The 13893-nt window shown below is 51.9% G+C and overlaps 1 protein-coding gene across 2 annotated transcripts; it reads right to left on the reverse strand.

Annotated features, from left to right (window-relative positions):
• Positions 1-281: 281 nt before the first annotated feature.
• On the reverse strand, positions 282-10080 carry TMEM74B (transmembrane protein 74B). 2 transcript variants are annotated; one of them, XM_048499076.1, is made up of 2 exons: positions 10032-10080; positions 282-2538 (listed from the first exon to the last, which is right to left on the reverse strand). In XM_048499076.1, exon 2 carries the CDS (start codon positions 2496-2498, stop codon positions 1797-1799), a length of 702 nt encoding a protein of 233 aa, XP_048355033.1. In that variant the 5' UTR covers positions 2499-2538; positions 10032-10080; the 3' UTR covers positions 282-1796. The 2 variants fall into 2 exon arrangements, with proteins under 2 accessions (XP_048355033.1, XP_048355032.1); XM_048499075.1 differs by lacking the exon at positions 10032-10080 and adding an exon at positions 9276-9433.
• Between the last annotated feature and the right edge of the window lie 3813 nt (positions 10081-13893).

A 13893-nucleotide genomic window follows, 5' to 3' on the forward strand; every position in this document is an offset into this window, starting at 1 on the left:
GGGAGGGAGGAAAGGAAGGAAGGAAGGAGGGAGGGAGGAAGGGAGGAGGGGAGGAGGAAGGAAGAGAGGGAGGGAGGGAGGGAGGGAGGGAGGGAGGGAGGGAGGGAGAGAGAAAGAAAGAAAGAAAGAAAGAAAGAAAGAAAGAAAGAAAGAAAGAAAGAAAGAAAGAAAGAAAGAAAGAAAGAAAGAAAGAAAGAAAGATCTTCCAGCATTTTAATTTTTAAAAAGACCCTTGGCAAGCAGAAATCTAGTTCAGAGAAAGCTGGTCTGGCACCCAGAGGTGCTAGTTTTCCCCTTGCGGGGATGTTTTAATATGAAGAAGTGCTCCCCAATTTGTGTCTCCCATTCTGAAACAGAGCTGCTCACCCTGCCTGTTCTTTTACCGTACTGCTTGATCCCACTGTAAGTCAGACGAACCATTCCTCCAGTGTCAAATGTAGTATTTTCAAATTAATTTTAAAATAACGGACTCCCTCACCCCCCCTAGTTACAGCAACTCTCCCCCCCCACCCCCAAAGGAAACTCCCCCAATGTATCAAGATCTCCAGGCCCATCAACCTGGCCCGAGCAAACACACTAACTGCGCCGTCCTTTCCCTGGGGCCGCTGCAGTCTCAGTTGCCGAGCGATCGATATCGTTTGTTTCCTGGTATGGACCACCCCAAGAAGCCTTGAGAGCAGCACATTGGTGGGTTGCCAGCCTCCGTCCCTTGCGAGGGGTCACCTTCAGCGCGGTGGCGGAGTTATTTCCATTTTTATCCTTCCTGCTGACATACTTTTCTCCGTGCCAGCTCCCCACCGGCCTTCATTAATCTTTCATGCTTTGGGTTCCGGAGGTAATTTTATCCCCCCGTTTGCAGCCAATACATTTGACATCAAAGGCAGGTTACCTTGTTGGGGACACGGCGTTTACCAGCCAGAAGAACTCGGGAGATGGAGAGCGTCCGAAATTGCCGTTTGCTTTTGGGTGCATTTCTGGTCTGAGCCAAAAACATTCGGAAACAGGCGTGGTTCTTTCAGTGTTGTATGTGTTGTATGTGTGGGACGACGGGGTTCGGGTGTGCTGGTGCGAAGAGCCGACCTGCGAGTCCGCCTGTGGATTTTTCCATCCCGGCTTCGCTTCCAGGACGTGTTCAAAATGGAGACCTCGCGAAGAAGGCGCTGCGACCTCGAGTTGGAGGAATCCCATTTGAACGCACGGTGCCCTTTTGCGAGATGGCGGGGGGGGGGGGTTTCCACCGAAATCCAGCATTCCGTGTCTGGTACATCGAACTATTGCTAACAAATTACCGCAGAAGAAAACACAGTGACTTAGCTCCAAAGTGCCGGCCTTTCGCTGCATGGCACCGTCCTCCGTGGGGGATCTCCGACAGGTGACTTTGGCTCCGTTTTGTCGGCCGAGGCTTTTTTTGTTTTTGCAGCGGTGGCGAAAAGGAGCTTTGGGTGAGGAAAGTGTTATCCCTGGGCCAAACCCGGCACAGAAAACTTTACGGAAGTTTTATTGGAGCTCTCATCCGGGCGCTTTGGAAAGCACCCAGGAAGCAGAAAGGGATTGCCTATTAACGTTAGCCAAGAAGACAAGTCTTTGCCTGAGGTTTTATTTAAAGCGGCTTCCCAGCATCAGGTGGAATTCCAGCCTTTCTTTCCTTCTCATCTCCTCTGAGGTACAAAGTGACCATTGAATGTGTTCCAGTGAGCTCTTCTCTCAGCTCCAAAAAGCCTTCTCGAGGCCTGGGGCCTTCAACTCGGTTTAAACAGGAAGGGCCGTCGTCATATCGGGCCCCCTGTCTAGAAACGTCAGCAGTTCTGGCTGCTGGGGGCGACTTCCATCACCTGAACCACCTCATTCTCCACCAGCGTTTGCCCCCCTTCCCCGTTCAGCTGCCTCATCCGCAGGTTTATAGATCCGTAGGTCTTCCTGGGAGCCCTGGAGGCCGGGAAGGTCCTTCTCCGGTACAGCTCCCCTTTGTAGATGGAGACCATCAAGAGCGTGGAGAGGAGCATGCCCCCCAAGGTCAAGAAGCCCAAGCCCGCGATGATGCACTTGTCCAACTGAGATCCCAGGCGCGCGTAGTACATCTCCAGCCGCTCCATCTCCCGGGCGGACACCGTGTCTGGGTCGACCCTGGCCTCCCGAGGGATGCTGTAGGCCACGATCACCAGCAAAATCCCGCCCACCAAGAAGACCAGAGCCGAAATGAAGCCGTAGTCCACGGAATTCCCGGCCGCGTCTGACGGAGAACCATCCTCCGACCTGGGAGAGAGGTCTCCCCTGGGGGGCGCTGAAGATTCCCTGGGACCGCCGGTTGACCCGCGGCCATTCGGGAAGGAGGTCTCTGCCTCCTCTTCTTCCTCTTCCTCCTCCCCCTCGTAGGAGACATTCTCAATGCCGGCACTGGGAGCTGTCCATGCGGATGAAGGAACCCCTGGTGGGGTTCTTCGGCTGGGCCCCGGTCCATCCCCCAAGACGGTCAGTTCCAGGGGATGTGAGGAAGCCATTGGGATATAATCCCCTGGATCATTCCTGTCAGCACCTCATCTGTTGGGGACAAATCATCAAAGAGTCAGGAATCAAGGAAAACCACACCTGCTTACCTGTCTACCTACCAACCTACCAGATTTGGATGGTTTTCTGCTACCTTTTGTATTTCCAGTGAGTGGACACCTTACCAACTGCTTATGGCACCATATGGAGCAGCCGTGGCATAGGAGGTTAAGAGCTCGTGTATCTAATCTGGAGGAACCGGGTTTGATTCCCAGCTCTGCCGCCTGAGCTGTGGAGGCTCATCTGGGGAATTCAGATTAGCCTGGGCACTCCCACACATGCCGGCTGGGTGACCTTGGGCTAGTCACAGCTTCTCGGAGCTCTCTCAGCCCCACCTACCTCACAGGGTGTTTGTTGTGAGAAGGGAAGGGCAAGGAGATTGTCAGCCCCTTTGAGTCTCCTGCAGGAGAGAAAGGGGGGGATATAAATCCAAACTCTTCTTCTTCTTCTTATCCCCAGACAATGTGTAGTAACCTACTGCAAAGACTGAAGACAAAGTTTTCATGTTAAAGAGGGAGCAAGCTTGTTTCCAGCTGCTCCAGTGACTAGAACAAATAGTGATGGATTTAAAAAGGTGCAGGAAAAGCGATGCCACCTAAACACCTAAACCTGAGGTTGCAAATGCCTTAGCAGACCAGGTGCTCAGGAGCAGGAGCAGCAGCAGAAGGCCCTTGCTTTCACCTCCTGCATGTGAGCTCCCAAAGGCACCTGGTGGGCCACTGCGAGGAGCAGAGTGCTGGACTAGATGGACTCTGGTCTGATCCAGCAGGCTCTGATCCAGCAGGCTCTTTCTTATGTCCTTATTTTCTAACACGAGGGAGAACTTCCTGTAAGGACTGTTTGACTGTGGATTATGCTGCCTGGGAGTGTGGTGGAGTCTCCTTATTTGGCTGTTTTTAACAGAGGCTGGGTGGTCATCTGTTGGGAGTACTTTGATAGTGACCTCCTGCAGGGCAGAGGGCTGGACGGGATGACCCTTCTGGTCTCTTCCAACTTTATGCTTCTGTAGAACCACAGAATCATAGAGTTGGAAGAGACCACAAGGGCCATCAAGTCCAACTCCCAGCTGGGCAGGAACACACAATCAAAGCACTCCTGACATATGTTCATTCAGCCTCTCTTTAAAAACCTCCAAAGGAGACTCCGCCACTCTCCGAGGCAGTGAATTCCACTGTCAGACAGCCCTGGCAGTCAAAAAGTTTTTCCTGATGTTTAGGTGGGATCTCTTTTCCTTCATCTTGAACCCATGACTCCTGGCCCTAGTCTCTGGAGCAGCAGAAAACAAGCTCGCTCTCTCAGTATAAAGCAGCTTCATAAATATATGTAACATGTCTGGGCCCTGCGGGATCTTGGTGTATTCTACAGGGCCTGTAAGTCTGAGTTGTTCCACCGGGCTTTTGGATTGTCCAGCCGCTGACTGAGGTGCCCCTTCTACTCCTCCGGTTTCGGAGTCCCCTTTGCCATCTTGGGGACCCACTTTTTCCCCCTCCTTGGGAGGGTTTAATTGGGGTTATCGCTGACGCCATTTTTATTGAATCTACCTCTGCGTTTTAAATTTAAATTTAAATTATTTTAATCTAAGGGGATTTTGTCTGTACATATTATATGTAGAATCTGTGTTGTGCCCCGCCCAGAGCCCTTCGGGGGTTGGGCGGTATAAAAAAACCATAAATAAATAAAAATAAATAAATAAACATGGCCTGAAAAATCTGTTTCTCTGTCTCCTTTGAATATCATAACATCCAGCTGGGTGAAGAGCTCAAAAGTATTGCAAAGTATTTCTGTGACCGTTTAGTTCATCCTAATAAAAGAAATATTTTAATGGATTTGGTTCTTATTTGAGGTGAGGGGATGACCAGCAACTACAAAGAGAGAATCGGGAACCCGCTTCGGCCTCCTCCTGACCTTTCTGATGTTGATCTCGGGCTCCCCCTCCTGGTCTCCTTTTACTCTTGAAACGTAGGATGCCGATTCCCTCCCCCCCCCCCCTTCCTCTATAAAGCAAACCTTCATGATGATGCCTGCAGGTTCAGGTGGGCTTCAATCTATGCCCCGCCCTCCCTCGTTGCAGGGCTGATGGGAGAGGGGGCGAGCCAAGCACAGGACAGCCAATCTGCCTGCTCAGCTCCAGCTTCCAGGGGCGGGGATAATTTTTGCAGGCGTTTGAGAGGCAGCGTGGTGCAGTGTGGTTAAGAGCAGGTGCACTCTAATCTGGGGAACCGGGGTTGATTCCCCTCTCTGCCACTTGAACTGTGGAGGCTTATCTGGAGAACCAGATTAGCTTGTGCACTCCCACACATGCCAGTTGGGTGACCTTGGGCCAGTCACAGTTCTTCGGAGCTCTCTCAGTCCCACCCATAAGAACATAAGAACATAAGAACGAGCCAGCTGGATCAGCCCAGAGTCCATCTAGTCCAGCTCTCTGCTACTTGCAGTGGCCCACCAGGTGCCTTTGGGAGCTCACGTACAGGATGGGAAAGCAATGGCCTTCTGCAGCTGTTGCTCCCGAGCACCTGGACTGTTAAGGCATTTGCAATCTCAGATCAAAGAGGATCAAGATTGGTAGCCATAAATCGACTTCTCCCCCATAAATCTGTCCAAGCCCCTTTTAAAGCTATCCAGGTTAGTGGCCATCACCACCACCTGTGGCAGCATATTCCAAACACCAATCACACGTTGCGATTGTGTGTCACCCACCTCACAGGGTGTTTGTTGTGGGGGGAGGGAGGGAAAGGAGTTTGTAAGCACCTTTGAGCCTCCTTACAGGAGAGAAAGGGGGGATATGAATCCAAATTCTTCTTTTTCTCCTCTTTTCCTGTGGCTTCTAGGCCCGGCTGGAGGGAAACCTCATCCCGCCTGCCTGAATTTTGATGAGTATTCCGTGACTGTCACCGGCTTCTTTCGCCAGCCTGCAAGCAGGGCAGAGCATCCCCCTGGCACCGCATCCTCGGGGGCAGGGGATGGGTTAAGTCAGAATGTTTTGAAGCAACCAGCTGAGTAAACACCTCTTGCAAATGGAGCTGCAATCTAAAGGTCACCAGAAAGGGAGGGGCAGGAGAAAGCCACTGTGTGCACCCAGGAGCGCACTGCATCATACACAAGACTGGTCTGCAGAGGTTGCATTCTGCTTGCAAAACTAAGCTAAAGGTGCTTACAATGAATCATAGAGTTGGAGGAGACCCCAGGGGCCATCAAGTCCAACCCCCTGCCATGCAGGGACTCACAGTCAAAGCATTCCCGGCATATGTTCATCCAGCCTCTGTTAAAAAAAACCTCCAAAGAAGGAGACTCCACGGTGGATTCCGCATGGGTCAAAAACAACTGTGTGAAAATGGTGTGAAAACAGTGTAAAGTGGTTTAAAAGGGAGTAAAAGGGTTTACATCGTTTTCACACTGTTTTCACACCGCTGTTTTTGGCCCAGGCGGAATCTGCCCACCACTCTCTGAGGCAGTGAATTCTACTGTCCAACAGCCCTAACGGTCAGGAAGTTCTTCCTAACATTTGGGTGGAGTCTCTTTTCCTTCACCTTGAACCCATGACTCCGTGTCCTAGTCTCTGGAGCTGCAGAAAACAAGCTTGCTCCCTCACCCACATGGCAACAAGAGGGAGAACAAACTAGGCCAGTGATGGCGAACCTATGGCACGGGTGCCAGAGGTGGCACTCAGAGTCCTCTCTGTGGGCACGCGCAAACAGAGCCCCCCCCCCCCCCCACATCTAGGCTGGCCTGGGCTATTAGCATTAAACCTAAGACCTAGTTTTGGGGAAGCAGTGTAGGTAACCCTGTTAAGCGCTGTTAAATCCCACTGATTTTCATGCGAAGAACTAAAGCGCGATCTTTTACCTGGGAGTAAGCTCGGTTGTGGGCAATGGGGCTTGCTTCTGAGCAAACCCTGTTGGGTCGTGATTCACCCATTGGAAGAGTTGCATGGTTGCTTCAAAGCAAAGGCACCAACTACCACCAAGCTTACTCCCAAATAGCGCACGTCTCGGAGCCAACCATTTTTTCTAAACTAAACCTTCGGTATTCAGGTTAAATTGCCATGTTGTAACTTGCACTCGGTCTCAAAAAGGTTCGCTATCACTGCACTAGGGTCTCCTGTTCACTTGCCAATACCTGGTAATGGAAAATCCCATCAAATCGTAGGGTTTTTGAAGCAAGAGATATTCAAAGCTAGTTTGTCATTGCCTGTCTCTACATAGCAGACCCTGGACTTCCTTGGTGGTCTCCCATCCAAATACTAACCAGGGTTGACCCTGCTTAGCTTCTGAGATCTGATGAATTCAGGCTAGCCTGGGTCATCCAAGAAGCTTATTTATTGCTGTCATAAACCATTCCTAAAACTTAGAATAAACCAATACAGAGTCCAGGATATCACAAATAATTAGCGTCCTGAGGAGATCTTATTTACATATTATATGTGACTTAAGAACTGGGAAATAAATATAACAGTCCATTAAAATTTTAGAGCCAATTTGTGTAAAACCTGGGCCATCCAATCAGGGGATGCCAATACCTGCTGCACACAATTCAGCAACAATTACTTTCTATATCTGCCATCCTATATACGCTTACATGGGAATGAACCCAGCTGATGTTGTCGAAGGCTTCCACAGCCGGAATCACTGGGGTGCTGTGTGGTTTCCGGGCTGTATGGCCGTGTTCCAGTAGCATTTTCTCCTGACGTTTTGCCTGCATCTGTGGCTGGCACCTTCAGGGAATCCTCAGATCCAGGGGAAACGTCAGGAGAAAATGCTACTGGAACACGGCCATACAGCCTGGCTACTGGAACACGGCCATACAGCCTGGCTACTGGAACACGGCCATACAGCCTGGCTACTGGAACAGTAGCCATACAGCCTTACTTTCTAAATCTGCCATCCTATGTACATAGCCATACCGTAGCCATACTGGAACAGTAGCCATACAGCCATACAGCCATACAGCCATACAGCCTGGCTACTGGAACACGGCCATACAGCCTGGCTACTGGAACAGTAGCCATATAGCCTTACTTTCTAAATCTGCCATCCTATGTATGTAGCAATACTGTAGCCATACTGGAACAGTGGCCATACAGCCATATGGCCATACAGCCTGGCTACTGGAACATGGCCATACAGCCTGGCTACTGGATCACGGCCATACAGCCTGGCTACTGGAACAGTAGCCATACAGCCTTACTTTCTAAATCTGCCATCCTATGTACGTAGCCATACCATAGCCATACTGGAACAGTAGCCATACAGCCATATGGCCATATGGCCATACAGCCTGGCTACTGAAACACGGCCATACAGCCTGGCTACTGGAACACGGCCATACAGCCTGGCTACTGGAACACGGCCATACAGCCTGGCTACTGGAACAGTAGCCATACAGCCTTACTTTCTAAATCTGCCATCCTATGTACATAGCAATACTGTAGCCATACTGGAACAGTAGCCATACAGCCATCACAGCCATCACGTGACCATACAGCCTGGCTACAAGGAATCTGTGCCTGGCCTGGCTGCTGGAACACGGCCATACAGCCTGGCTACTGGAACAGTAGCCATACAGCCTTACTTTCTAAATCTGCCATCCTATGTACATAGCAATACTGTAGCCATACTGGAACAGTAGCCATACAGCCATACGGCCATACAGCCTGGCTACTGGAATACGGCCATACAGCCTGGCTACTGGAACACGGCCATACAGCCTGGCTAATGGAACAGTAGCCATACAGCCTTACTTTCTAAATCTGCCATCCTATGTACATAGCCATACCATAGCCATACTGGAACAGTAGCCATTACAGCCATACGGCCATATGGCCATACAGCCTGGCTACTGGAACACGGCCATACAGCCACGACACTCCGAACCCAGCTGAGCTTACTTCTACGTCAGTGAGCATAGGGTTGACCACTGGCTCCATTTGAAGCAATGGACTGGGGGGGTACTGGGGTGACCATGGACCAATTCAAGTTGGAAGACTCCTGGATGTTGGCTGGGGGGTGGGGGGGAGGTTAGGGTAAAGTTTGAGGAAGAGCAAGAAGCTCAGCAGAGATGCCACTGGCCCACCCGCTGGAGATGAGATGCCATTTCCCTGTAATTTCAGGGGACCACCTGGCGGCTAGCATGGCTACGCCCACCGTCTGTCGCGCTGAATAATATTCCCGTCTCACACACACCCTTTGCTACGGTAGTAGGTGCTACCACACGCTGTTGCTCTAAGCCAAGAAATCTCTGGAGTTTTCTTCTTCTCTCTGTAGCAGCCCCTGGGGGCACCAAATGCGCAGAGAGCCCAGGCTGTGCTGGACCTGATAAGAAGCCCTCCCAACCTGGGACGGGAAAGGGTTGGACCACACGCGCATCCTCTCCACCCGACCGACCGCTGCCATGGCAACGGGGAGAGGGGGAGACTGTCTTGCACCCCACGTAAAGACACCGATTTCTCCCCAACAACCTGTCTTCTTGCCCAATGCAACACTGGACAATTGCATCACGCGCGCGCGCTCGCGTGCCCCCACCCCGTTTTCCTGCGCGCATGCAAGGTTGGCTCTGCCGTCGCCTTTCTCTCTCCCCTTTCCGGTGCCCCCCTCCCCGCTGACAGGTCCCGTGATGCCCTGCTGGTCAGCAGGAGACCCTCCAAACCACCTACCCCCCCTCCCACGACTGCAGAACAGCTAGAGAGGGGGCCTCCCCGGCTAAGCAGCAGCCCCCTCCCTGTGCTCTTTGGGTACCTGTGTTGGGCCGGCCCTCCTGCCTGGCTGCCTCGGGGCGCATGCTGCCTGGGGGGGCACATCCAGCAGGTGCCCCTAGCCTGGGCTCCCCGCCTGAAGCCACCATGGATGCTCCGTCGCGGACTCCTCCTCCTCCTGCGATGGTCACGGCTCGGGCGGCCTGGGGAAGGATGGGGGGGTGCAATAGGCGGAGCATTGGGCGAGGGGGGGGCTGCTGGCGGCGCTTTCTAAAGGGAGACAAAGGTAGAGCGCTCAGCTGCGCCCCTGGCGGCGGACTGGAACACGGCGAGCGGTCGCTGTCCGTTCAGCACCACGGCGCGGCTCGCAGCCGGTGGGTCTTCTATAGGAATGGGGGGGGGGGCCTGATTCAAGGAGGCCAGCCAGACTTGAGGGGGGGGGCTCGGGGTTGCCCCTGCTTCTTCTTCTTCTTCCCCAGCCCCCAGATTTTTTTCTTCGCAGCCCTTTGGAGACCCAGCCTCCTTCTCTGGGAGGCGGAGAACTCTCCGCCCCCCCCCCTCTGCTTGTGCTCTAATGCTACACCCCCCCACACACCTTTCCCACCTCCGAGCCGCTGTGCAGTTGCCCAGTTGAGCGGCTGAGGCACCTGTCGCTCTTGCAAGGATCGCTCCCCCCCCCTTTGCCTGCCCCAGCGGCCACCGTTAGGGCGGGAGGGGGGAGGGAGGGAGGGAGGGGCGGAACTGCCTTTCCCTGCCTCCCCGGGAAGGCCGGGCGGAGGCGACGCGGCTGGCTGCTTACCTCTCCTCCTCCCTTGGTAGTCCTGCTTGCCAGCTGCAGGCAAGGGCGGGGTCGCCTCCACTCCGCCCCCCTCCGCTCGCCCCCCAGCGCAGGAAGGGGACGCGGGCGCCGCATCCCCCCCACCCAGGTCGAGGAAGGCGTTGAGCCGAGATGGGCAGAGCCGGAGAGGTGATTTGAAGGCGCACCGTCGTCGTACCTGGGGATTGGGGGGGGGGGGAACAATCAGTTTACAGGAGAGTGGCAGGGAGGAGTGCAAAGACACGAGCGATTGCAGAATTGCCTGGTATCAAGGGCTAGGCGAGGGTGGGGGCATGCACTCAGGGGACTGGGGGGGGCACACAAAGGAAGGCCCACTGTGAAGAAGGGCAGAGTAGTGGTATCTCTTGCCACCCAAAATTCTCCAACCGAAAGGCACCGAGTATGCAACTGCGGGGGGTTAAGGTTGTACACAGAAGTATGCAAGAGCCAGCGTAGTGTAGTGGCTAAGAGCAGGTGGACGCTAATCTGGAGAACCGGGTTTGATTCCCCCTCCTCCACCTGAGCGGCATCCTCTTATCTGGTGAACTGGATTTATTTCCCCCACTCCTACACCCAGAACCCACTGGGTGACCTTGGGCTAGTCACAGTTCTCTCAGAACTATCTCAGTCCCACCTGCCTCACCAGGTATTGATTGTAGAGAGAGGAAGGGGAGCAGTTTGTCAACCGCTTTGAGTCTCCTTACAGGAGAGAAAGGTGGGATACATTTCCAATTCTTCTTGTACCTAGAAGAGCGAAAAAGTTTGCAGACTGCAAGGAAGTAAACTTGAAAGCGAGGGGAAATACTCGTCGACGTTTATTTTATTTGGTTGTTTATCGTCATAGAACAGGGGTCTTCAAACTATGGCCTTCCAGATGTTCATGAGCTACAATTCCCATCAGCCCTGCCACTTAGCCATGCTGGCAGGGGCTAATGGGAATTGTAGTCCATGAACATCTGGAGGGCCATAGTTTGAAGACCCCTGTCACAGAATCATAGAGTTGAAAGAGACCGGCAGGGCCATCCAGTCCAACCTTGACAGAAGTTTGCAAAGAAAATGGAAATCAAACAAAACTGAAAATGGAAAGCAAACAGAGCACGAGCTATTAAACAGATTTAACATACTACGATTATTAGAGTTGTAGAAATTACACAGTCAGAGCGTACTTGCAATAATAGGCAGCGATATGGTGGCGTATCCTTTTACCAACGCTGCTTTCTAGCCGTTTCATTACAATACAGTCCTATTTGCCCTTGCTAGAAAAGCTATTTTGAGTAATTGCATTTTGCATCTCAAAAGTTAAACAGGTGGTTAACCCAGCTCCACCCTAGTAGTGCTTTTGGCCCCTCCCCCCCGAGTCTTCATCTGATGAGTCCCCAGCAATACCATGCTGGGCCAAAACACTCCCCAAACTGCCCCGCCTGCCTGTCAGCCGGTGCAAGCAAAATTGTTGCCCCTGCCTAGCAGTTGTTCCTTCAAGAATGAAATGATCGTGCAGTCTGCAAGTCCCTCAAAGTCAGTGTGGTTGGTGACAGAAAGTGAAAATCCAGTTGGGATAATCCTTTTTGGTGGGAAGATGGATTAACTGTTTTGGTTGGCTTACGTCCCTGTCAGGCACATATCTGCTCATGTTCACCCCTTGCCACCCTTGCTGTCTCCTGCTGCTTGGGAACATGAATCCAGTCAGGTGCCGGAATGAGTGGCCATTTCCCAGGTGTTAAAAATGATTTTCTTCCAGAGAAAAATAATTATCTTAGACAAATAATAGTCTTCCAGAAAATACAGAGCTCCAGCCACAGGAATTCAGTCTCTCCCACTTCTGTGCCTGAGACATTACAGAACTTTCTGCCTCAGGACTCTGCTGCTGCCAGGGCTCTTCATTAGTCGGCAGTGTGATGTGACAGCCAAAAAGTCAATGCGATTCTGGGCTGCATCAATCGGAGTGTAGTGTCAAGATCGAGGGATGTAATTGTACCACTCTATTCTGCATTGGTTAGACCTCCCCTGGAATATTGTGTACAGTTCCAGGCGCTGCAATTCCAGAAGGATATTGACAAGCTGGAACAGGTCCAGGGGAGGGCAACCAAAATGGTCAAAGGTCTGGAATCCATGCCCTACGAGGAGAGACTTAGGGAGCTGGGGATGTTTAGTCTGGAGAAGAGAAGGTTAAGAGATGACATGATAGCCATGTTTAGATATCTGAAGGGAGGTCATGTTGGTGAGGGAGCAAGCTTGTTTTCTGCTGCTCCAGAGACTAGGACCCGGAGTAATGAGAGATTCCACCTAATCATCAGGAAAGAACTTCCTGACACTCTGTTCGACAGTGGAATGCACTACCTCGAAATGTGGTGGAGTCTCCTTCCTTGGAGGTTTGTAAAGAGAGGCTGGATGGCCGTCTGTCAGGAGTGCTTTGATTGTGTGTTCCTGCATGGCAGGGGGTTGGACTGGATGGCCCTTGGGGTCTCTTCCAACTCTGATTCTATGACTGGGCATGACTCCATCCATTTATTTATTTATTTATTTATTTATTTTCTTCATATGTACCCCACCTTTCTCCGCAAAGAAAACTCGAAGCAGCTTACATCATTCTCTCCCATTTTATCCTCACAACAGCCCAGTGAGGTAGGCTAGGCTGAGAGTTAGGCCCAAGGTCACTCAACATGGCAGAGCAGGGATTCAACCTGGGTCTCCTGGTGCTCTAACCCCTACCCATCACTGTCTGTCACCCCAGCTCAGGTATCCTATTATAAGAACATAAGAACAAGCCAGCTTGATCAGACCAGAGTCCATCTAGTCCAGCTCTCTGCTACTCGCAGTGGCCCACCAGGTGCCTTTGGGAGCTCACCTGCAGGATGTGAAAGCAATGGCCCTCTGCGGCTGTTTCTCCTGAGCACCTGGTCTGTTAAGGCATTTGTAGCCTCAGATCAAAGAGGATCAAGATTGGTAGCCATAAATCGACTTCTCCTCCATCAATCTGTCCAAGCCCCTTTTAAAGCTATCCAGGTGAGTGGCCATCACCACCTCCTGTGGCAGCATATTCCAAACACCAATCACACGTTGCGTGAAGAAGTGTTTCCTTTCATTAGTCCTAATTCTTCCCCCCAGCATTTTCAATGGATGCCCCCTGGTTCTAGTATTGTGAGAAAGAGAGAAAAATTTCTCTCTGTCAACATTTTCTACCCCATGCATAATTTTATAGACTTCAACCATATCCCCCTCAGACGTCTCCTCTCCAAACTAAAGAGCCCCAAACGCTGCAGCCTCTCCTCATCAGGAAGGTGCTCCAGTCCCTCAATCATCCTCGTTGCCCTTCTCTGCACTTTTTCTATCTCTTCAATATCCTTTGTGAGATGTGGCGACCAGAACTGAACACAGGACTCCAAGTGCGGTCGCACCACGGCTTTATATAAGGGCATGACAATCGTAAAATGTGTTGACAGAGTGTGAGAGCTGCTCATGAAAACCTCATTTGGAGCCTCTAAGCTTTATGTTACATGATGAAATCCTCATCGTGATTTTCGGCTGATTTTTCGACATCTCTGCGATAAGCAGGGCAGGCCTGCCGGAGGGAGTCTTCTCCCACACCGGGCCGGGTTCCAAGAAGACCTAGAACCATGTTTTGCGGTTCTGGCTTCTTCCAGCTTCTTTCCTTCCAAGACATCCGGTCCTTGCTGAGCCTCCTGACAAACAGGAGCCCACGTTTGGAGAGGCACATTGGCAAAACCGACGGAAAGGCATCGCACAAGTACATCACGACCACCACACAGGGCGACGTTGCCTAGGCAACGCATCTCCAAGGCCCACGCCAGGCCAACGGAGCAGAGATTGTATCCTGAATGGAGGT

This window comes from Sphaerodactylus townsendi, linkage group LG05 (genome assembly GCF_021028975.2).
Source record: "Sphaerodactylus townsendi isolate TG3544 linkage group LG05, MPM_Stown_v2.3, whole genome shotgun sequence".
Lineage (NCBI taxonomy): Eukaryota > Metazoa > Chordata > Lepidosauria > Squamata > Sphaerodactylidae > Sphaerodactylus > Sphaerodactylus townsendi.